Below are 21,981 nucleotides of genomic sequence, written 5' to 3' on the forward strand. Positions count from 1 at the left end.
GATTAGATGCTTTCTTTAAGTTCCACTCCCCATCTTCTGCGAAGGGGAGTGGGGCCGAAGACTGAGTTAATTGATCATGCCTACATGATAAAGCCTCCATAAAAATCCCTGAGCTACAGGGTTTGGAGAAATTCCTGCTTGCTGAACACACAAAGGTGCCTGTAGGGTGGTATGGCCAGAGAGGGCATGAAGCTCTACAGCCCTTTCCATATACCTTGCCCTGTGCATCTCTTCCATCTGGCTGTTCATCTGTACCCTTTGCCATATTCTTTAACATGAACCAGTAAATGTAAGGAAAGGGCTTGTCTGAATTCTGTGAGCTGCTCTAGCAAATGACTAAACTCAAGGAGGGTGTCATGAGAACCTCCAATTTATAGCTGGTCAGTCAGAAGTTCTGAAGCCCCAGACTTGCAACTGACATCTGAAGTCAGGGCAGTCTTAGAGAGTTGAGCCCTTACCCTGAGGGACTGGACTCTAACACCAGGGAAACAGTGTGAGAATCAAATTGAATCATAGGACACCCAGCTGGTCAGTGTGGGGAAATAAACAAACAAACTCATATATGGGTCTATAAGTACGTTCAGAAAATAGTTTATCTTTTTTTTTTTTCTACTGTAGTCGCTTCTTAGACTCAAAACAAATTTTTAAAGAACAAAATGAAACGAATTCCTTTCTCCTAAACTAAGATTCCAAATGAACAAGCTAGTTAATACTTAACTCTTTTCTTGATGGCTATATGAAGCAAGCAGTATTGCATAAATACTACTGATGTAATACTGTTACATAAACCAAACCCACCAGACATTCAATTAAAATTCTAAAATCCTTAGTAAATTAGTCTAAAAAAAAATTATGTTGGCTGGGTGCAATGGCTCAGGCCTATAATCCCAGCACACTGGGAGGCCGAGGCGGGTAGATTGCTTGAGTCCAGGAGTTCAAGACCAGCCTGGGCAACATGGCAACAAATACAAAAACTTAGCCAGGTATGGTGATGCACGCCTGTGGTCCCAGCTACCTGGGATGCTGAGGTGAAAGGATCACCTGAGCCTGGGAGGTTGAGGCTGCAGTGAGCCATGATCGTACCATTGTACTCCACTCTGTATGACAGAGTGAGACCCTGTCTCACACACACGCACACACACAAAAAAGGCCAGACGCGGTGGCTCATGCCTATAATCCCAGCACTTTGGGAGGCCGAGGCAGGTGGATCAGAAGGTCAGGAGTTGGAGACTAGCCTGGCCAACATGGTGAAACCCTATCTCTACTAAAAATACAAAAAGTAGCTACGTGTGTTGGCGTTCCCCTGTAATCCCAGCTACTCAGGAGGCTGAGGCAGGAGAATCGCTTGAACCTAGGAGGCGGAGGTTGCAGTGAACCAAGATCGAGCCACTGCACTCCAGCCTGGGTGGCAGAGTGAGACTCTGTCTCAAAAAAAAAAAAAAAGTTAAACATTCCAAAGGCACAATCTTACTGAATACAGCTTCTCCTTTAAGCAAGAATAACATGGCTTGATTTTCAATTCATGGTATCTGCTAATCAGAAAATAGGTTACATTAGGACAATTAGGCTCTAGGCCCCTCAGCTACTAGTATCTAGCACACCTAGGAATAATGACAAGAGCTTTGGCATCTGCCAGTTTGTTTCCAACAGGGGTAAAGGAGGAAATGGTATGTGTGTGCTAATGGAACAGGAAAAGTAAGCTGTTATTATGCAAAGAGAGATAATCAATGGTGTATTTACTCTGATAGATATAGATTTTTATAGCTATACACTTTTAATTATAGAATCATATTATTTTAATTCTTGTACAAAAAATAACTTGCTATGAATAAAGTTCTCTAGCCTCTAACCCATTCTTTCCTATTAAAGTAACTGCTTTTATAATTTGATTTTTAAATATAATTTACTTTTGATAACTAAGAGTTTCTTAGGAACACAGCTACCATATTATAGCAGAACAGAACAAGGATTTCTCAAAATGGACCTCTATATATACTCTTCACTCATACCAACCTGTAGAACCAGATGTTGCTTCAGGAGATGATATACTCTGCGTTGGCTTTTCACTTCTCTGGTTTGGTGTAGAAATTATAAGCCTGTCTTGCCCCCTGACACTTATTTCTGTTTTGTTACCAATTCCCTTTAAAATAAGGCAAAAGAAAAAACAACAAAACAGGTGATTACCAGGCAAGTGGCATCATGGGCTTATAAAGATGGCTTTAAATGATCATAATTTACTTAAATTTTATATGGTCTTTGATTGCAATTACGCTATCTTAGCCTTTATCAGAACAATTTGATTAAGCGATCAAGACACTTTTTTTTTAATTAAAAAAAATTTTTTTTTTTTGAAATGAAGTCTCCCTCTGTCGCCTAGACTAGAGTGCAGTGGTGTGATCTTGGCTCACTGCAACCTCCACCACCTGGGTTCAAGTGATTCTCCTGCCTCAGTCTCCCCGAGTAGCTGGGACTACAGGTGCGTGCCACCATGCCCTGCTAATTTTTTTTGTATTTTTAGTAGAGATGAGGTTTCACCATGTTGGCCAGGCTGGTCTCGAACTCTTGACCTCAGGTGATCTGCCTGCCTCGGCCTCCCAAAGTGCTGGGATTACAGGCGTGAGCCACCGCAACTGGCCAAAAAAGAATTTTTTTTAAGATGGAGTTTGGCTCCATCACCTGGGCTGGAGTGCAGTGGCGAGATCTTGGCTCACTGCAACCTCTGCCTCCCAGGTTCAAGTAATTCTCCTGCCTCAGCCTCTCGAGTAGCTGGGACTACAGGCGCATGCTACCATGCCCAGCTAATTCCAAGATACATTTTTAAATGCACAATAAGATCACATGAGGTAGAATATTTGTCTAAGTCCAGATGATAAATGTCACCAAAAAATATACCTGTATCACTCAATTTTCTATCAAAACAAAGTATTTTCTGGTCTTTATACATATCACAGTAAGAGAACTCTAGTCATTTTCATTTGGTAAAGTGCTCTATTACACAGAAAACAATGCCAATATGTCTTAAGAGACAAGAATATCCCTAAATACAGAAATATGTCACTCATGGTGACCAAATGTGACCCAATAAGTAATCTGAAGCAGAAAGAAGGCAGGTATAATTAACTTAGGTGTCATTTTAGGTATTTTTAATGCAATGGAATAGAAGTAAAGAAGTGATTTATAAATATATATGTATTTTTTTGGCCAGGCACCGTGACTCCTGCCTGTAATCTCAACACTTTGGGAGATTGAGGCAGGAGAACAGCTTGAGGCCAGGAGTTCAAGACCAGCCTAGGCACCATAGTGAGACCCTATCTCTACAAAAAATCATTAAAAGGTCCGGCACAGTGGCTCATGGCTGTAATCTCAGTGCTTTGGGAGGCCGAGGCAGAAGATCCCTTGGGGCTGCAGTGAGCTATGATCGACCACTGCACTCCAGCCTGGGCCACAGAGCGAGACCTCATCTTTTAAAAAGGAAAAAAATAAACACAAATATATACATGCATGTATTTTTAGAGCCTTCATTTTGAAAAGATCAGTTTCATCTTGAATTTCCTTTAAATAGCATTCTTTGGGGTGGTGGTGACAAAGTTTGACTTGTACATTCAGAAGCAGTAAAACTAGCTCCAAGAATAAAGCCAATTTGTACTCAAAAAAGATGCAACATACTCATTTGCCATTTGAAAGATGAAAAATATACATTTGCTATCAAGAGAACCAAGTAGGGACTGCAATTCAAGTTCTTCCAGGTGGCTTGGCCTTAACTGAAGTCAGTTGAACCTATGGGCAGACCAGGTTAAAAGAGCACCCTTAACATTTCTCTAGGAAGATGCATTACTAATTAAGCATACCTGTGTTTAACTAATTAATCTGCATATGACTATATTAGGAAAAAATAAGCATAGAATTCTTTAATACACATGAATGAAATGCAACTAAATCAAAATCACAAACTCAACACAGTGGTATGGGATGGGATGGTAGTGAAGAGGTATATAGAATAAATACCACCAATATTATGGAAGAGTTTTAAAGTCTTCAAGCTAAAGTATAAGTGCCCTAAATGGAGGCCCAGGACAAACTGATGAAGGCACACAGTTTGCAGAGGCTGTTTTTACCCCATTACCCAAGTTACTGCCACAGCTAATTGTTACAGAACGAACACAGTTCTGGGATTTCTCTGAAAGGCAGTTAGATATCCCAAGCCAATAAGAATCTAACAAAATTGCTGGTGGAACCAAACAGGTCAGCAGGTACAATTATTACCTGTGGCTTTTATAACAATGGTTAATTCATATAATTGACAAAAATGATTTTAATAAGCAGCACATTTTGCAACTAAGAAAAGCTAACTACACAAACTAGAAACAGGCAAAGTGCCCAGTTTTTTCCATGACTTTAGGGAACTAAGCTCAATTTTGGCTGCACAGCTCAAGACTAATCTACTACAGATGGGAATATCACAAAAGAAGGGGGAAAAAAGAAGAAAAACATAGACTTTTTGCCTGTCTTTTTTGCCCACAGAGTACAATGACTGTATGTTTCAAATTCAGTGGGTAGAAAGGGTATTTAAATTATGCCAAGGTCATTGTTTTAAATGCCAAGGTTGACCACTTTAAAAATACCATCCCCCAAAAAACTCCACGAAAAAAGGAGGTACCTTTGTTGAATAAACAAATTGATCGATAAATTTCCCATCCCCTGTAGCATTCTGAAGAGCAAACACTTGTTCAATTTTCACAACTGGAGACATGTTACACTTCTGCAAATCCAGGCTCCCTTTGTGCATCGTAATGGAAGCTGGTAAGGATTTCCTTGCTGCCGCAGTTTTCCAGGCTATTTTAACAGGAGGTGGCTCTTCCTCTTCCGCACTTGTGTGCCGCCTCTGGCTGTGTCTCCGAATTTCAGTACTTGAGAGTGAGGAGGCCACCTCCCCTGCACTGGTCTGTTCTGGCTGAGTATTCAGCACAGATCTTGGTCGTCGAGTTTTTTTAACTTCGGTTTTGGAGGCAACATTCTTTTTTGCTTGGGATAAAGCCTCTTCAGGCTGTTTATCAATATAGATAAAAGTATACTGTTCTATCCTTTCTTCTCGAGTCATTTTCAATGCTTTCTCTGCATGGGCAATACCAATATCCCACTGAGCACGTTCTCTCTGAGGTCGGGGTTTCCGAATCTTTAAAAAAGATAGAGATTATCAGACATGCTTTACTCTAATAGGTACATTAAAATCGACATGTATTTCCCATGTGATCCTATTATCTTTTCAGGTCTACATAAATATCTTCAGGTTCTTTGGTCAAACAAGTGGAATATTCTATCTCCATAATTCTGATAAATAGATATTAGATAACATGAGGATCGCCTCTCTTTTATATCCTTCCTTTGCTGATCACTCTGCTGGACAAGGCCCCCAAGAGGGAGACATCCTTCTCCTTTCATATACATAAAAAGCTAGTGATAATGAGGGAAAAGAGAACAATGATGACAGAAATGATTATTATCATTAAAAATGATACCCTGAAACTCCCAATTCTCTCCCATATCTAGGGCAGAGGGCAAGTCAGGGGTGCTACAGAGATCACAACAAATGATGGCAGAGTTTGAACCACAATGCATGCAGGGACAGAATGAAGTGAAAGGACAGAGCCCCAAGGAACAAATGAAAGTTAATAAGACAAAGGAGAATAGGCATGGATGAGAAAAAAGGTAGACCTGGAATTATAGTTTCCATAGGTCTCTAGATCCAGGGTTGATCAGAAGACTTCGGATTGGCAAGAGGGGTAAAAATACTTTGAATAAAGATGTGTGAGATGGCCAAAGCAATTAGGAATTATCCAGGTGGCTAGACTGATGTAGCCAGAAATTAGTTAATAAAACTATGAGATAGTGTATGTCAAATACTGATCTATAAATCTGTAAAATGTAAGTCTCATAAAATTAATCAAAATTCTGTGATAAAATTTAGTTTTTCAAGTATAAAAAATGACAAATTTCTGAATCATAAGAGACCCACACTAAAATTAGTTGAGTTTAAAATCTTAACCAGATTACCAAGAGTTCATGTCAAAATTCTAAAATCTCCACCACCACATCAAATATATTTCCTGATTCCATCACTTGTGTGATCTCGGTTGAACCAGTTACATAAGCTTTCTGTGCCTCAATTTCTTCATCTGTAAAAAGGGGAATAATAGTATCTACCTCATATAGGTTGTTATGAATAATAAGTGAGTTAATATATGTAAAATGCTTAAAACCATACCTATTTCACAATAGGCACTCACTAAATATTTTTAAAACTTTACTTTCATAAAACAATTTTGTGAAATAAGAATGAAAAGAAATTATGGAAACATGCTGAAATAGAAAAAAGAGTAAAAATCCCTGGCAAAATCCACATTTCACTAGTATCTGGTATATCTTATGCACATTAATGAAACTCACAATAGAATCCAGTATTGTATTAAGCAAGTAGCTAAAGGTTTTAATAGTACTATACGTTGTTTATATGACATATAAAACTCATTGGTGTACTTACAAACTTACTAGTAATTTACCATTATGATTAAAACTGAGGCCGGGCGCGGTGGCTCAAGCCTGTAATCCCAGCACTTTGGGAGGCCGAGACGGGTGGATCACGAGGTCAGGAGATCGAGACCATCCTGGCTAACACGGTGAAACCCCGTCTCTACTAAAAAATACAAAAAACTAGCTGGGCGAGATGGCGGGCGCCTGTAGTCCCAGCTACTCGGGAGGATGAGGCAGGAGAATGGCCTAAACCCCGGAGGCGAAGCTTGCAGTGAGCTGAGATCCAGCCACTGCACTCCAGCCCAGGCGACACAGCGAGACTCCGTCTCAAAAAAAAAAAAAAAAAAAAAAAAAAAAAAACTGAGCTGAAAGGGGTTTAAAAAAAGGATTCTAATAATTGTCTGAATTCAAGTATGAAAAATTCTTCTAAGTTATTAAGCTCTTTAAAAACCATACTAGGTAAATAATATTAACATGTTAGTTACCTTTTGTTTCTCAGAGTGATTGCTGGCTTGTTTGGTTGCCTCAGCCAGTAATTCTTCATACTGTTTATGACCTTTATACTCCCGTACCCGTTTTTCATGAACCCATGCCCTCTCTGGCTGGTTGCTAAAAAACTGGACATGATATTCTCGGGCACCTGTAAGTAAAAATTCTTATTAACCATTTCAGAACATAAGCTTTCACATCTACTTTGCCAAAAATGGGAATCTAACCCAGGTTCCTCAGTATTACTCCCATTGTCCAAAGATACGTTCTAATACCCACCAGTTACAGAACTAATAGCTACTGTAAAAATCACCACAAATAATTGATCGCACCACTGCACTCCAGCCTAGGTGACAGAGCAAGACTCTGTCTCAAAAAAAAAAAAAAAAAAATTCTTCTCATTAACTTAACAAAATAGTCATTTTTCATAAAAATATAATTAATGATAGTAAGTAAGGGGTTCTTGTTTTTAGAGACATGGTCTCACTCTGTGGCCCAGGCTGGACTGCAGTTGTATGATCCTAGCTCACTGCAGCCTCAAACTCCTGGGCTCAGGCAATCCTGTGCCTTAGCCTCTTGAGCTGGTAAGACGACAAGCATATGTCACCATGCTCAGTTAATTAATAAAATTTTTTGTTGCTTTTTTTTTTTGCAGAGATGGGAGTCTTACTATGTGGCTCAGGCTGGTTTCAATTGCTTGGCCTGAAGTGATCCTCCTGCCTTAGCCTCCCAAAGTGCTGAGATTACAGGCATGAGCCACTGGCCCCAGCCTATGATAGGTTCTTATTTTTAAATAAATTAATAAATATTTTGAAATTTTCTCAGCTTTAATTTTTTTCTTTTTTTTTTTTTAAACTGAGATGGAGTCCTGCTATGTTGCCCAGGCTGGTCTTGAACTCCTGGGCTCAAGCAATCCTCTCGCCTCAGCCTCCCAAAGTGTTAGAATTACAGGCGTGAGCCACTTGTGCCTGCATCTCAGCTTTAATTTCCAAATTTAAATAACATTAGATATAACCCACATAAACAAAAGTCTTTTTGAGTCCTCAAATTTTAGGAGTAAAAGGGGTCCTGGGACTACAGCACCTGAGAACTGCTGATTAGGGGCAATGCTACTCTGAAATTGGTTTGACAAGCCAGTCTGTGACAAAGTAAGTAAAGAAGTTGAGTAAGCATTGAGAAGCTCTGACAGCAATTTGACGTTGTTATGATATGTAGACACATGATCAAGAATCTTGCACTAGATGTTTTTTTCAGGGGAAGGGCATTCTTTTTTTTTTTTTTTAAATAATTAAGTTTGGTTGTATTTTACAGAGGTATTAGTTCATAGTAGACTAGACATTTGAAAAAAGTAAATAAAAACTCATCTTTTGCCAAAAATGTCTGAAAAATACTGTTCTAGAGAAGAAGTATTACATCAATGGAGAAATGCAGGAACTGATCTTTTCAGAGAACCCAAAGTAATTAGGAAGAGAAAGGCAACAGTGGACTCAGATTTCTGCATCATCTCATCTGAGAATAAAGACCCAAGCACAAATCTAACGATAATTAATCAAAGAAGATTTATCTAAAATCCAAAGGATTTTTGGGGGGAATAATAGAAATATAACCTAAACTAATTAGTGAATTTCAAGGACAGGGTGGTGGGTAGAGCTATTCAGATTTTAAAAACATAGTACATAAAGTTTCCAAACATCAGTTATTTCTTCAGATATAAACAGATAATCCCAAAGGACTTAACATAAAAACTGAAATTTATAGATAACACAATTTCATTGTAATCTATATTTTCAACTTTTTCCCCCATTAAATCATTTACTAGAGAGGAAACAAGACAAACATTTTGCCTATTTGTTAGCACTTTGTTTCCTGATACCTGGCAAACTATGAAATAAGACTGAAATAAGAAGCTACAGACCTGAAAAGTCAAGAAACAAGCACATCTGTCTCTGACTGAAGAGTTAAATTTTTAATGAGACCTAAGTAATAAAATACAACTTAAAATAGAATTGTGATCCGAACATCTTTCAGCATGCTCTTACAAATAATTATTACATCTTTATGTGTGAAAAACTGTTACGTACATTTTCCAATGCTAAGAATCTAATAAAAATACTGACTAATAACAATATGGAAACCAGTGATTACTATATATGATTAAGATAAATTTTACAAAGTTGCTTAGATAGAAAGTAACACAGGAGATTCACTCATTTCTCTGAGTATCTCCCATGTATACATGCAGTATATGTGCTATTAAAAAAAATAATAAGCAGCATAAAATGCTTAATAGGCATCATGAGTGGAACATAATTAACAAAATTTTTAGGCTGTATTTTTTGGTTTTCAGAAAAATTGTCAGAAAACTACTGCATTTAAAACTATACTATATACTGTATTTAAAACTATAGCCATAAATGGAATATTATTTGGCAATAAAAAGGAATAAAGCACTGATACCAAGCTGAAACATAGATGAGGCCGGGCGCGGTGGCTCAAGCCTGTAATCCCAGCACTTTGGGAGGCCGAGACGGGCGGATCATGAGGTCAGGAGATCGAGACCATCCTGGCTAATACGGTGAAACCCCGTCTCTACTAAAAAATACAAAAAACTAGCCGGGCGAAGTGGCGGGTGCCTGTAGTCCCAGCTACTCGGGAGGCTGAGGCAGGAGAATGGCGTGAACCCGAGAGGAGGAGCTTGCAGTGAGCTGAGATCCGGCCACTGCACTCCAGCCTGGGTGACAGAGCAAGACTCCGTCTCAAAAAAAAAAAAAAAAAAAAAAGAAACATAGATGAACCTCAAAAACATTATGGTAAGTGAATAAAGCCAGAAGAACAGGTAAGTCTACAGAGACAGAAAGTAGTTACTGGCTTCTTAGCGGGTGGAAATGAGGGTGATTGCTAATGGACACAGGATTTTGGGGGGTTAATGAACATGTTCTAAAATAGATTGTGGTGACAGTTGCACAACTCTGTGAATGTACAGATTTTTAAATCAATGAATTACACATTTTAAAAGGGTGAATTCGCCAGGCACAGTGGCTCACGCCTTTAATCCCAGCACTTTGGGAGACCTAGGCGAGCAGATCACAAAGTCAGGAGTTTGAGACCAGCCTGGCCAACACAGTGAAACCCCGTCTCTACTAAAAATACCAGGAAAAAAAAAAAAATTAGCTGGGTGTAGTGGTGGGTGCCTGTAATCCCAGCTACTGGGTAGGCTGAGGCAGAAGAATCACTTGAACCCGGGAGGCAGAGGTTGCAGTGAGCTGAGATTGTGCCACTGCACTACAGCTTGGGCAACAATAGCCTGGGCAACAATTCATCTCAAAAAAAAAAAAAAGAAAAAAAAAGGTGAATTTTATGATATGAGAATTACATTTCAATAAAGCTTTTTTAAACTACTATAGAAAAATTGAACAATTTAAATTTCTGTTAAAATATATGCATTTTTTTAACCTAAAATTTCAGACTTCTGGTAATAATATAAACAAAATCTGTTTTTCCAGCACTAAAGTAGGAAACTGCCTAGGGGGTACCAGGCTAGATTTTTTCTTTTTTTTTTTTTTTTTTTTTGAGACCAAGTCTCACTCTGTCACCCAGACTGGAGTGCAGTGGTGGATCTCAGCTCACTGCAAACACAACCTCCGCCTCCTGGGTTCAAGTGATTCTCTTGTCTCAGTCACCTGAGTAGCTGGGATTAGAGGCGTCACAACGCCTGGCTAATTTTTGTATTTTCAGTAGAGATGGGGTTTCACCATATTGGCCAAGCTGGTATTGAACTCCTAACCTCAGGTGATCCACCCACCTCGGCCTCCCAAAGTGCTAGGATTATAGGCATGAGGCACCTTGCCTGGCCAAGATTAGGTTAATTAATAAAACTAAATGTAAACACTTCCTTTGAAATACAGATGACACATAAATTGTGCTTTCGTTTGTATCTTGAAAAAAGCTGAAATCTGCAGGTTTTCATAAAGTAATTGAATATGAAACTCTTTATATAATCTTAACAGTATGCTTTCCTCAAGGGAGAGAAGTGAAGATCCACAGTTCTGACATGATGTAACTTCTTAGAGAGTTCTGGAGGCCCAGATGTGGACATGAATTGTTTTCTTTAAGAAAGCATGGTCTTCTTGGAAAATCCTTGTCTTTTCTTTTCCCACTCACATAACCCTAGATCATTAGAGGGGTAGGGTACTTCAGAGACGACTAGTCCAATACCCTTCTTATATAAATTGAAGGAACTATAATAAGACTGCCTCCCCAACCTCTGTAAATGATGACTGGGTGAATTTAACTGCTTTCCCTGTAATATAAGGCAGTGTTTAGGAGGAGAGGTTGTGAAATTAAGATTTCTTTGAGATTCTGTTTACCTACTTAAAACATGGGATAATAATAGTACCTACTTCATTGTATTGCTGTGAGGATTGTATTAAGAAAATATGTAAGAACTACTGAACACAGGATCTTGCACTAAAGCTCAACAATGTTGGTTTTTCATTTCTGCCTCACTGACACAACCCCTCTCCTAACCTTTAATCAGTGGGTCACATTGACAAGACGAAAAATGATCCAGCCAGATGGCCTTCTATACTGGGAGAGATTCTTGTTTATGCAGCACAAGAATCACAGATATGGCTGATCCTATCACAAATGTGCCTTGCCAGACATAAACAGATACTTTTTCCCCTCAGAAGAGTGAACAAGGACCAAGACAGATGGTTTAAAGTAAAAGAAAAAGAAACAGGTACAAACTTGTCACAGACAATGAGGAGCTCTACACATGACAAGAGTCAATTCACAAAGTTAACACCCAGAAGTAAGTTCCAAGCTCAAACCTTTCTTTGGCTACTAAGCAAGTTCATTTCAAATGCTAGAATCTCTGCAATCTAATCCACATCATTCTTTGGTCAAATCCCAGCAAAGGAGTACAGAAAAGTTAGAATTGTCTTTCTTAATTTTTATTAACATTCCTCAGGTAGGATCCTATATTATATAGCCACCTTCAGGCTACATGTCATATCAAATTTACAAGGATGCCCCAGTAAATTTACAGATTCAAGAATGGAGTGTAGAGGGAAAAAAAGCATCCTGCAAAATTTGCCAGGATGAAAAGTACTTGTCTGGATAAAAAATTACTATCCATAGCAGTCAATAATGAAATAAAAATGTTCAAAGAAGCCTTGGCCCAAATGCTTATTAAGCTCATATAAAACATCTGATCAGTTGTCCATATGCTTTCTTTAGGAAATAAGAGGTCATATTTTCAGTCAGATTAAGGTCTTTAAAAAAAGCAAGTGTAAGGAAATTATAAGCAAATGTAGGGTGTCATAAGGCAAATAATGACTGCATCAGCCATAGAAGCACTCTGCCATTTAAGATGACTATCAGTATTTCACTGGTTTTAAAAACTGATAAAGAGGCCGGGCGCAGTGGCTCATGTCTGTAATCCTACCATTTTGGGAGGCCGAGGCAGGTGGACCCCCTGAGGTCAAGAGTTCAAGACCATCCTGGTCAATATGGTGAAACCTCATCTGTATTAAAAATACAAAAATTAACCAGGAATGGTGGTGGGTGCCTGTAATCCCAGCTACTTCCAGAGGCCGAGGCAGAAGAATCACTTAAACCCAGGAGGCGGAGGTTGCAATAAGCCAAGATTGCCCCATTGCACTCCAGCCTGGGCAACAGAGCAAAAACTCCGTCTCAAAAAAAAAAAAAAAAAAAACCCACAAAACTGATACAGATAGGCACATTTTTGTATCAGATTATATATTATGTGTGTATTTTATATTCACATACAACATTTAAAAGTCACTTTCATTTCCAACCTTTTACTCAGCATCTGTTTATGCCTTTTCTTACCTCTTGTGTTAATTTTGGTATGAACCTCAAGCTGGGGATCACTTGAAACCATACAAGGCCACCAAGGATAGGTTCCCACCTTGGACCACACAAGATCGCCAACCTGAAACTTAACACCAGTGGACACTTCTGTTGTTGGAACAGAAGATAGTATTGGCTGAACCTACAGGAAAGGGTCAAAAAACTTCATCAGAAATTCAAAAAAAGAAACTATGTATAAAGTACATTAAAAATGCTAACAATGTAATTTTATCTTCAATTATACTTTGATACAGGAAAGGGTTAAAAACAACAGAAATTCAAAAAAAGAAACTATGTATAAAGTACATTAAAAGTGCTAACAATGTAAATTTATCTTCAATTATACTTTTCTCTGATGTCTCCTATCTAAAACTAGCAAAAGGGAAGGAGGAAAAATATTAATAAGCCCCACCCCAAATACTGAAGATAGGATTGATGGTTTCTGTTGCCAAGTTATTAAAAAGGCATGTTAAGAATACACCTGATCAATTAAAAAAAAAACAGATCATAGTTCTGAAAAGGAAAATAATTCACTGAAAATATCCACCTCTCAAGCCAGCTCCAAGATTTATTTCAATGTAATTTCTGAAATTAAAAAGCGTAGTACCAATATGTGTTGCAACTCAGTCACTGTGTTTCACCTTCTTCCACCATATTTGGTTAGACAGTATTCAGTAAAACAACTTACTGGGGCTTCCTCTTTTAGTACTGGATCTTCCCTTGGTTTTTCTGATACAGTGTCAACCCTCTCATTTGGTCTCTAGGTGAAAAGGTATAGGTAAGTTGAATAAAATGGCATTAAATAAACAAACAAACAGTGACGTACATAAAAAGAATCAAAGAAAACTAAATAAAGAGAATAAAGGGCATTTATTAACTGAACAATGTAAGGAGTAAGAATACAACTTATTCAGTACCTAATTCTGTCTCAACATTCATTTTCCATCCCATACCATAGCTTTATCTCCTTTTCCTTATTTTGTTACTTTTAAAACTTAATTTCTAGGCCAGGTGCGGTGGCTCACGCCTGTAATCCCAGCACTTTGGGAGGCTAAAGCGGGCAGATCACAAGGTCGGGACTTTGAGACCAGCCTAGCCAGCATGGTGAAACCCCATCTCTACTAAAAATAAAAAAATCAGCTGGGCATGGTGGTGCACGCCTGTAGTCCCAGCTACTTTGGAGACTGAGGCAGGTGAATCTGGGAGGAGGAGCTTGCAGTGAGCCAAGATTGCACCACTGCACTCCAGCCTGGGTGACAGAGTGAGACTCCATCTCAAAAAACAAAACAAAACAAAACAAAAAACTTAATTTCTAAATAAACTGGTAACTTTCTTTTTAATGCTCAGATTCTAGAAAAAAATGGGCACTCTAAGATTACTAGTAAGACATAACTTGAAACTTTTCTGGAGAGCAATTTGGCTGTATATATGAAAAGCATTAAATTTTCAGACTCTGACCTTGCAAATCTACTTCTAAGAATGTATATTTGAAAAGCACTGAGAGATGTAAAAAATATGGATAAGTTTGAAGATATGCATACTATTGCTACTTATCAGAGCTAAGTACTACGCATAATCTAGATGGGCTGGGCCTGGTGGCTCACGCCTATAATCCTAGCACTTTGGGAGGCCGAGGTGGGCGGGTCATGAGGTCAAGAAATGAAGACCATCCTGGACAAGATGGTGAAACCCTGTCTCTACTAAAAATACAAAAAATTAGCTGGGCATGGTGGTGTGTGCCTATAGTCCCAGCTATTTGGGAGGCTGAGGCAGGAGAATCGCTTGAACCCGGGAGGCAGAGGCTGCAGTGAGCCAAGATCACGCCACTGCACTCTAGCCTGGTGACACAGTGAGACTCCGTCTCAAAAAAAAAAAAAAAAAAAAGAAATAATCTAGATGTCCAAACATCTAGAATAAATTATAGTATAGCTAAGTAGAACATATTTTAAGATAACACTAATTACAATGCTATTTTAAAACAGCACATCACAAAGTAGTTTGAATAGTATGGTTCAAATCTTTTTTTTTTTTTTTTTGAGACGGAGTCTTGCTCTGTAGCCCGGGCTGGAGTGCAGTGGCCAGATCTCAGCTCACTGCAAGCTCCGCCTCCCGGGTTTACGCCATTCTCCTGCCTCAGCCTCCCAAGTAGCTGGGACTACAGGCGCCCGCCACCTCGCCCGGCTAGTTTTTTGTATTTTTAGTAGAGACGGGGTTTCACGGTGTTAGCCAGGATGGTCTCGATCTCCTGACCTCGTGATCCGCCCGTCTCGGCCTCCCAAAGTGCTGGGATTACAGGCTTGAGCCACCGCGCCCGGCCTCAAATCTTAATTTTTTTATGTGCACAGAACACTAAAAGGATATAAAAGGTTACCACCAGGTAATAAAATAAGTGATTTTTTTGGAGTGCTTATCTTTTTCTTTTTCTTTTCTTTTTTTTTTTTTTTTTTGAAACAGGGTCTTGCTTTGTCACCCAAGCTGGAGTGCAGTGGCGTGATCATGGCTCATTGCAGTCTCAACCTCCTGGGCTCAAGAAGTCCTCCTACCTCAGCCTCCTGAGTAGCTGGGACTACAGACATATGTCACCACGCCCAGCTAATTTTTGTTGTTGTTGTTGCTGAAATGAGGTCTTGCTATTCCCCAGGCTGGTTTCAAACCCCCGGGCTCAAGTGATCCTCCTGCTTTGGCCTCCCAAAGTTCTGGGATTATAGGTGTGAGCCAGTGTGTCTGGCCAGTACTTTTCTGTATTTGTCAGATTGTCTATACTAAACATCGTTACTTTTCTAATCATAAACCCCACAAGTATGTTATTTTAAAGTTTATGGCCGGGCACAGTGGCTCATGCCTGTAATCCCAGCACTTTGGGAGGCCGAGGCAGGTGGATCACGAGGTCAGGAGATCAAGACCATCCTGGCTAACACAGTGAAACCCCATCTCTACTAAAAAAAAAAAAAATTAGCCAGGCATGGTGGCAGGCACCGACAGTCCCAGCTACCTGGGAGGCTGAGGCAGGAGAATGGCATGAACCCGAAAGGCGGAGCTTGCAGTGAGCCAGATTGTGCCACTGCACTCCACCCTGGGGGATAGAGTGAAATTCCATCTCAAAAAAAAGAAAGAAAGAAAGAAAGAAGTTTCTAAAACCCTTTGGGGAGGCAATTTGGAAGTAGCTATCAAAATTTAAGATATGTACACTCTTCAATCTAGCAATCACATTTTAGAAATTTATTCTACAGAAATATGCAAAACAAGAAAATCTAAGCAGAGGAATTCTGCTAAGAGAAATCTAAGCAGAGCAGTATTACTTCATGTCAGTAATCTGCATGTCTACCAATATCTTCCAACTTTTTATTTAAAAATATGTAATCTATACATGCCTTGAAAATATTTGGTACAATGTAAACAAAATTGATACCAATAATTATCTTTTGGAAATTACTTGAGGGAAATGGTGAAGGAAGATCTTCTATACCTTTTTACTATTTGTCTTTTCTGTAAAAATAAAAAACCAAATTACCTCTACAATGTAAAAGATTTTTAAAATATGTTACTTGTTAGAGAACAGAATTTAATTTAGATGGCTTAAAAAGAGGGTATATCCATTAAAGTAGGTCTTAACTCTACTAAAAGAATATGATTAATTCTAAAAGTTACTTAAAATTCTCATTCTATTATTTCAAACATTTAAAGACACTGTTGTGAAAACAAAGTTTTATTAAATTTTAAAAAGTATAAAAAGGTTTTTTTTTTGAGACAGAGTCTTGCTCTGCTGTTGCCTAGGATGGAGTGTGGTGGTGAGATCTCGGCTCATTGTAACCTCTGCCTCCCAGGTTCAAGTGGTTTTCCTCCCTCAGCCTCCTGAGAAGCTGGGAATACAGGCCCACGCCACCACACCCAGCTAATTTATATATATATATATATATATATATATATTTTTTTTTTTTTTTTTTTTTTTTGAGGCCGAGTCTCGCTCTGTCGCCCAGGCTGGAGTGCAGTGGCGCGATCTCGGCTCACTGCAAGCTCCGCCTCCCGGGTTCCCGCCATTCTCCTGCCTCAGCCTCCCAAGTAGCGCGGTGGCTCAAGCCTGTAATCCCAGCACTTTGGGAGGCCGAGACGGGTGGATCACGAGGTCAGGAGATCGAGACCATCCTGGCTAACACAATGAAACCTCGTCTCTACTAAAAAAAAAAAAAAAATACAAAAAAATTTTTATATTTTTAGTAGAGATGGTGTTTTGCCATGTTGGCCAGGCTGGTCTTGAACTCTTAACCTCAGGTGATCCACCTGCCTTGGCCTCCCAAAGTGCTGGGATTACAGGTGTGAGCCACCGCACCTGGCCTAAAAAGGTTTTTAAGTTTTAGGAAAATGATATGTTCTATAAGACAGACTAATGTCCCCAAACCCAAGTATCAACCATTAACTTCACAGTGCCTACCATGTTTCAGGCTCAGTTCTAGAAGTTACATAGGCTGTATATAATAGTGAAACAAACAGATGTGATTCTTGACCCCAAGGAGTTTACAGTTGGGCAGGAGAGACTGATATTAAAAAACAGAAACACAAACATCCAGTTAAAAAGTAAGTGCTATGGCTGGGCATGGTGTGGCTCACACCTGTCAGCACTTTGGGAGGCCAAGGTGGAAGGATCTCTTGAGGCCAAGAGTTCAAGACCAGCCTGGGCAACACAGTGAGACCCAGTACCTAAAAACAACAAATGCCTGTAGTCCCAGCTACTCTGGGGGGCTGAGGCAGGAGAATCGTTTATGCCCCAGAGTTCAAGGCTTCAATGGGCTATGACTGCACTTCAGCCTGGGTGATGCAGCGAAACCCTGTCTCTTAAAACAACAACAACAAACAAAAAAAGTAAGTGCTAGGAAGAAAAAGAGAAATAATAGTGTGTAAGTATATATGTATTTTCAGATATGAAGGTCAGGAAAAGCCTCTCTAAGAAAATAAATTACAATCTGCCAGGCGTGGTGGCTCACACCTGTAATCCCAGCACTTTGGGAGGCCGAGGCAGGTAAATCACTAGGTCAGGAGTTCCAGACCAGCCTCGCCAAGATGGTGAAACCCCGTCTCTACTAAAAATACAAAAATTAGCCAGGCACGGTGGCAGGCGCCTGTAGTCTCAGCTAGTCAGGAGGCTGAGGCAGGAGAATCGCTTGAACCTGGGAGGCAGAGATTGCAGTGAGCTGAGATCGTACCACTGGACTCTAGCGTGGGCGACAGAGCGAGACTCCATCTCAAAAAAACAAAAAAACAAAAAACAAGAAAAGAAAAGAAATTACGTTCTAAGAATCAAAGGACGAAGAATTAGCTTAGTAAAACATGGAGGAAAGAACATTCCAGGAGGAAGGAGTAGCATGTGTGAGATAGCTGAGGTTAAAAACGGTACCAGCTGTGCACAGTGGCTCACACCTATAATCCCAGCACTTTGAGAGGCTGAGGCAGGTGGATCACTTGAGCCCAGGAATTCAAGAACAGCTTGGGTAACATGGCGAGATCCCATCTCTACAAAAAAAGAGCCAGGCATAGTGATGTGTACCTATATAATCTCAGCCACTCAGGAGGCTAAGGTGGGAGGATTGCTTGAGCCCAGGAGTTTGAGGCTATGTGAGCTATGCTCACCTCACTGTACTCCAGTGAGTGAGTACAGTGGGTGTACTGGGTGACAGAGTGAGACCCTGTCTCCAGAGGAAAAAAAACAAACAAAAAAAAGGACTTCCTTTCAAACCTTCTAATTCAAATGTCTTATCTTTTTAAATCTTTTTAAAATTTTTTTGATTTGTTCCAGATTATTGGTGTTTCCTTCACGCTGGTTTGAAACACCATCAAAATCACTTTCAAAGAATTAAAGTTTTTTACACAGTCATTTTAAAAGAAAGAAGTGGCTAGGGAGTAAAGGATGCCCAAAAGGATTTATTCTAAGCTTTCAAGACTATATAAATAAGAGAAGAAAAAGAAGTCAAGTAAGGATGCTGCAATAATAGAGAGGAAGTATCTATTGTAAAATGTGCTAATGCATGAGCCAAACAGATATACCTGGTAGGCATTTAGAGACAGAGACAACTTTAAGACATTAAAATTAAGTCGGGACAGAAATACTCTCTTTGGGTACTAATTCCATTACTTTGTCAGGAAGAGAAAGCATCAGAAAAAGATGACAGTGAGTTAGCTCTCCTTAATGTTCAATTCATCTTAATTTTAAAAATTAGGATTTTGTGGGTATATATCACTTTTTTACATTTTTAATAGCCTCCACATAAGAATACCTAAAAATTATGTTGAGTGGCTAAAATAAATTACATTATCCTAAATATTCCTGTAAAATTTTTAGCCTAGCACTTTTTTTTTTTTTTTTTCTGAGACAGAGTCTTGCTCTGTTGCCAGGTTGGAGTGCAGTGGCACGATCTCAGCTCACTACAATCTCTGCCTCCCAGGTTCAAGCGATTCTCCTGCCTCAGTCTCCTGATTATCTGGGATTACAGGCACGCGCCACTGTGCCCGGTTGTATTTTTAGTAGAGACGGGGTTTCACCATGTTGGCCAGGATGGTCTTGATCTCTTGACCTCATGATCCGCCCACCTAGGCCTCCCAAAGTGCTGAGATTATAGGTGTGAACCACCACGCCCGGCCTTTAGCCTAGTACTTTTATTAAAACCAAGGGATTCATTAAGATGAATATATTACAGCCCAGGTGCTGTGGCTCACGCCTGTAATCCCAAAACTTTGGGAGGCCAAGGTGGGCGGATCACTTGAGGTCAGGAGTTCAAGACCAGCCTGGCCAACATGGCGAAACCTCATCTCTACTAAAAATACAAAAATTAGCCAGGCGTGGTGGCACACACCTGTATTCCCAGCTACTAAGGAGGCTAGGGCAGGAGAATCGCTTGAATCCTGGAGGCAGAGGTTGCAGTGAGCCGAGATTGCACCACTGCACTCCACCCTGGGTGACAGAGTGAGATTCCGTCTCAAAAATAAATAAATAAAACTAAATAAAAAATGTGTACCAAAAGAACATTTTGCATATAAAGAGTTTCTAAGAATTTTAAGGCCTAATACTCTGAGGCTAGAGAGCCAAACCTGCTACCTTACTGTTCATGGGACTGATCCAGCCACTCTGCTTTTTATAAGTGGATATGGCAAACTAAGGGTCAATGAGACTCTGCCTTAGTGGATTAGCCCACTGAAGTGCTGATAGGAGACCAGCGACTGTTTGAATAACAGGGCCTATGCTCACATGCCTGAGGCATTCCACCTGCCAAGGAGGAAGACATGCAGAAACACAGCCACATGTTTCTGATTTGGTGGGAGGAAAAACAGCTCATGCAGATTTTTAAAATATACAATTTCAGTAGTGATCTCAGGTCTCCTGCTGCCTAGATGTTTGGACACATTTTCATTGTTGAGAAGATATACTTAGGTTGTTCCAAATAACAGCCACTCTTCAGAAGGCCAAATAGCTTAGAATTAGGGGGAAATACTTACACATCAAGTACTAAGAAAAAAGTAGCAGGTGAAATCTTAAGGTGTTGTGTTTTTTGTTTGTTTTTGAGACAGAGTCTTATTCTGTCACCCAGGCTGGAGTGCAGTGGCACGATCTTGGCTCACTGCAACCTCCACCTCCCAGGTTCAAGCAATTCCTGTGCCTCGGCCTCCAGAGTAGCTGGGATTACAGGTACCCATTGCCACGCCCGGATAATTTTTAAATATTTTTAGTAGAGATGGGGTTTCACCATGTTGGCCAGACTGGTCTCAAACTTCTGACCTTAAGCGATCCACCCACCTCGGCCTCCCAAAGTGCTGCTATTACAGAGTGAGCCACCACGCCCGGAGTTAAACATGGAACTCAACTATACGAGATTTTGTTTGCTCAAAAAAGAACCTATGAACCTATGAGTGGGCTTTTAAGGAACAACAACAACAAAGTAAAGTAAAAGAAAAAATCTATATAAAAGCAAATCCAGCTCCAGGAGATTTATATCAGACTTTTTCTCCAGGAATACAGTTTTCATTATGTCTCCCTGGGGCATCTGGGGGAGGGAAGCTGTCCAGTGAAGTCAGTGGATGCTTCTTTGGGCTTCCCTTCCACTTCTCAGTCCTCTACAATGCTAAACACCAAGGGCTGGAACCCCTATGGAAAACCAGTAGGCATACGGTATTGACCATTAAAATAACTGTCCTGAAGGAAGCACTGTAGATGTTGTTCAAGTTACGGAAATCTAATTTTAAAACATATGCAGTTGTGAAACATTAATTTATACACATCTCTAGCTTAGCAAAAGCATGACATTAATGATAGGCAAGAGCCGTGGGAGCTCTGGCTGTGAAAGTCTGTGGTCAGAATGGAGTACAACTTCTACAACTGCCCCTATGTGTGATACAATTCTAATTAATCAAAATTAAATTAACAAGAACTTACCTCTTTACTTCTTTGAAGGAAAGGAAGAGAGAAGGGGGGAGAAGGAGAGGGAGAGAGAGAGAGGAGAGAGGGAGAGAAGAAGGGAGAGAAGGGAGGGATGGAAGAGGGAAGGCATGAGGGGGTAGGACGGAAAGAGGGAGGAATGGGGCAGAGAGGGGAGCAGGGAGAGGGAGGGAGAGGAAGAGGGAGAGAAGGAGACAGGGAGAGACGGATAGAGAGAGAGAGAGAACGAACAAGAAAAAAACCTGGATTTCCCCCTAAGACTCAACTTTCAGGCAATGCTCCTAGTAATATTCCAGGCAGTTAATGCCACTTTCTCCAGGTATACTTTTGGTCAAAATTGATATTCCTTTATCCCAAGCTATTGTAAGATCCTAAACATCAAATAGTAAATTTTGCTCATCATGATTCAATAAAAAGGAAAATGAACTAAAACCCTTAAATTAAAATCTAAACATCTGGGCCAGGTGCAGTGGCTCATGCCTGTAATCCCAGCACTTTGGGAGGCTGAGGCAGGCAGAACACCTGAGGTTGGGAGTTCGAGACCAGCCTGACCAACATGGAGAAACCCCGTCTCTACTAAAAAAAAAAAAAATACAAAATTAGCTGGGCGTGGTGACATGTCTGTAATCCCAGCTACTTGGCAGGCTGAGGCAGGAGAATTGCTTGAA

General features: G+C 40.0%; 1 protein-coding gene across 8 annotated transcripts in view; it reads right to left on the reverse strand.

Annotated features, from left to right (window-relative positions):
- NSD3 (nuclear receptor binding SET domain protein 3) overlaps positions 1-21,981 on the reverse strand; it is a 111,670-nt gene that overhangs the window by 52,232 nt on the left and 37,457 nt on the right. For all 8 annotated transcript variants that reach the window (XM_077943439.1, XM_015145182.3, XM_015145181.3 and 5 more), the window contains exons 3-7: positions 13,583-13,654; positions 12,874-13,036; positions 7,014-7,168; positions 4,658-5,173; positions 2,014-2,140 (exon numbers count right to left, since the gene is read on the reverse strand). In XM_077943439.1, the coding sequence (XP_077799565.1) occupies positions 2,014-2,140; positions 4,658-5,173; positions 7,014-7,168; positions 12,874-13,036; positions 13,583-13,654 (1,033 nt within the window). The remainder of the gene's footprint in view (positions 1-2,013; positions 2,141-4,657; positions 5,174-7,013; positions 7,169-12,873; positions 13,037-13,582; positions 13,655-21,981) is intronic.

This window comes from Macaca mulatta, chromosome 8, assembly GCF_049350105.2.
Source record: "Macaca mulatta isolate MMU2019108-1 chromosome 8, T2T-MMU8v2.0, whole genome shotgun sequence".
Classification (NCBI taxonomy): Eukaryota; Metazoa; Chordata; class Mammalia; order Primates; family Cercopithecidae; genus Macaca; species Macaca mulatta.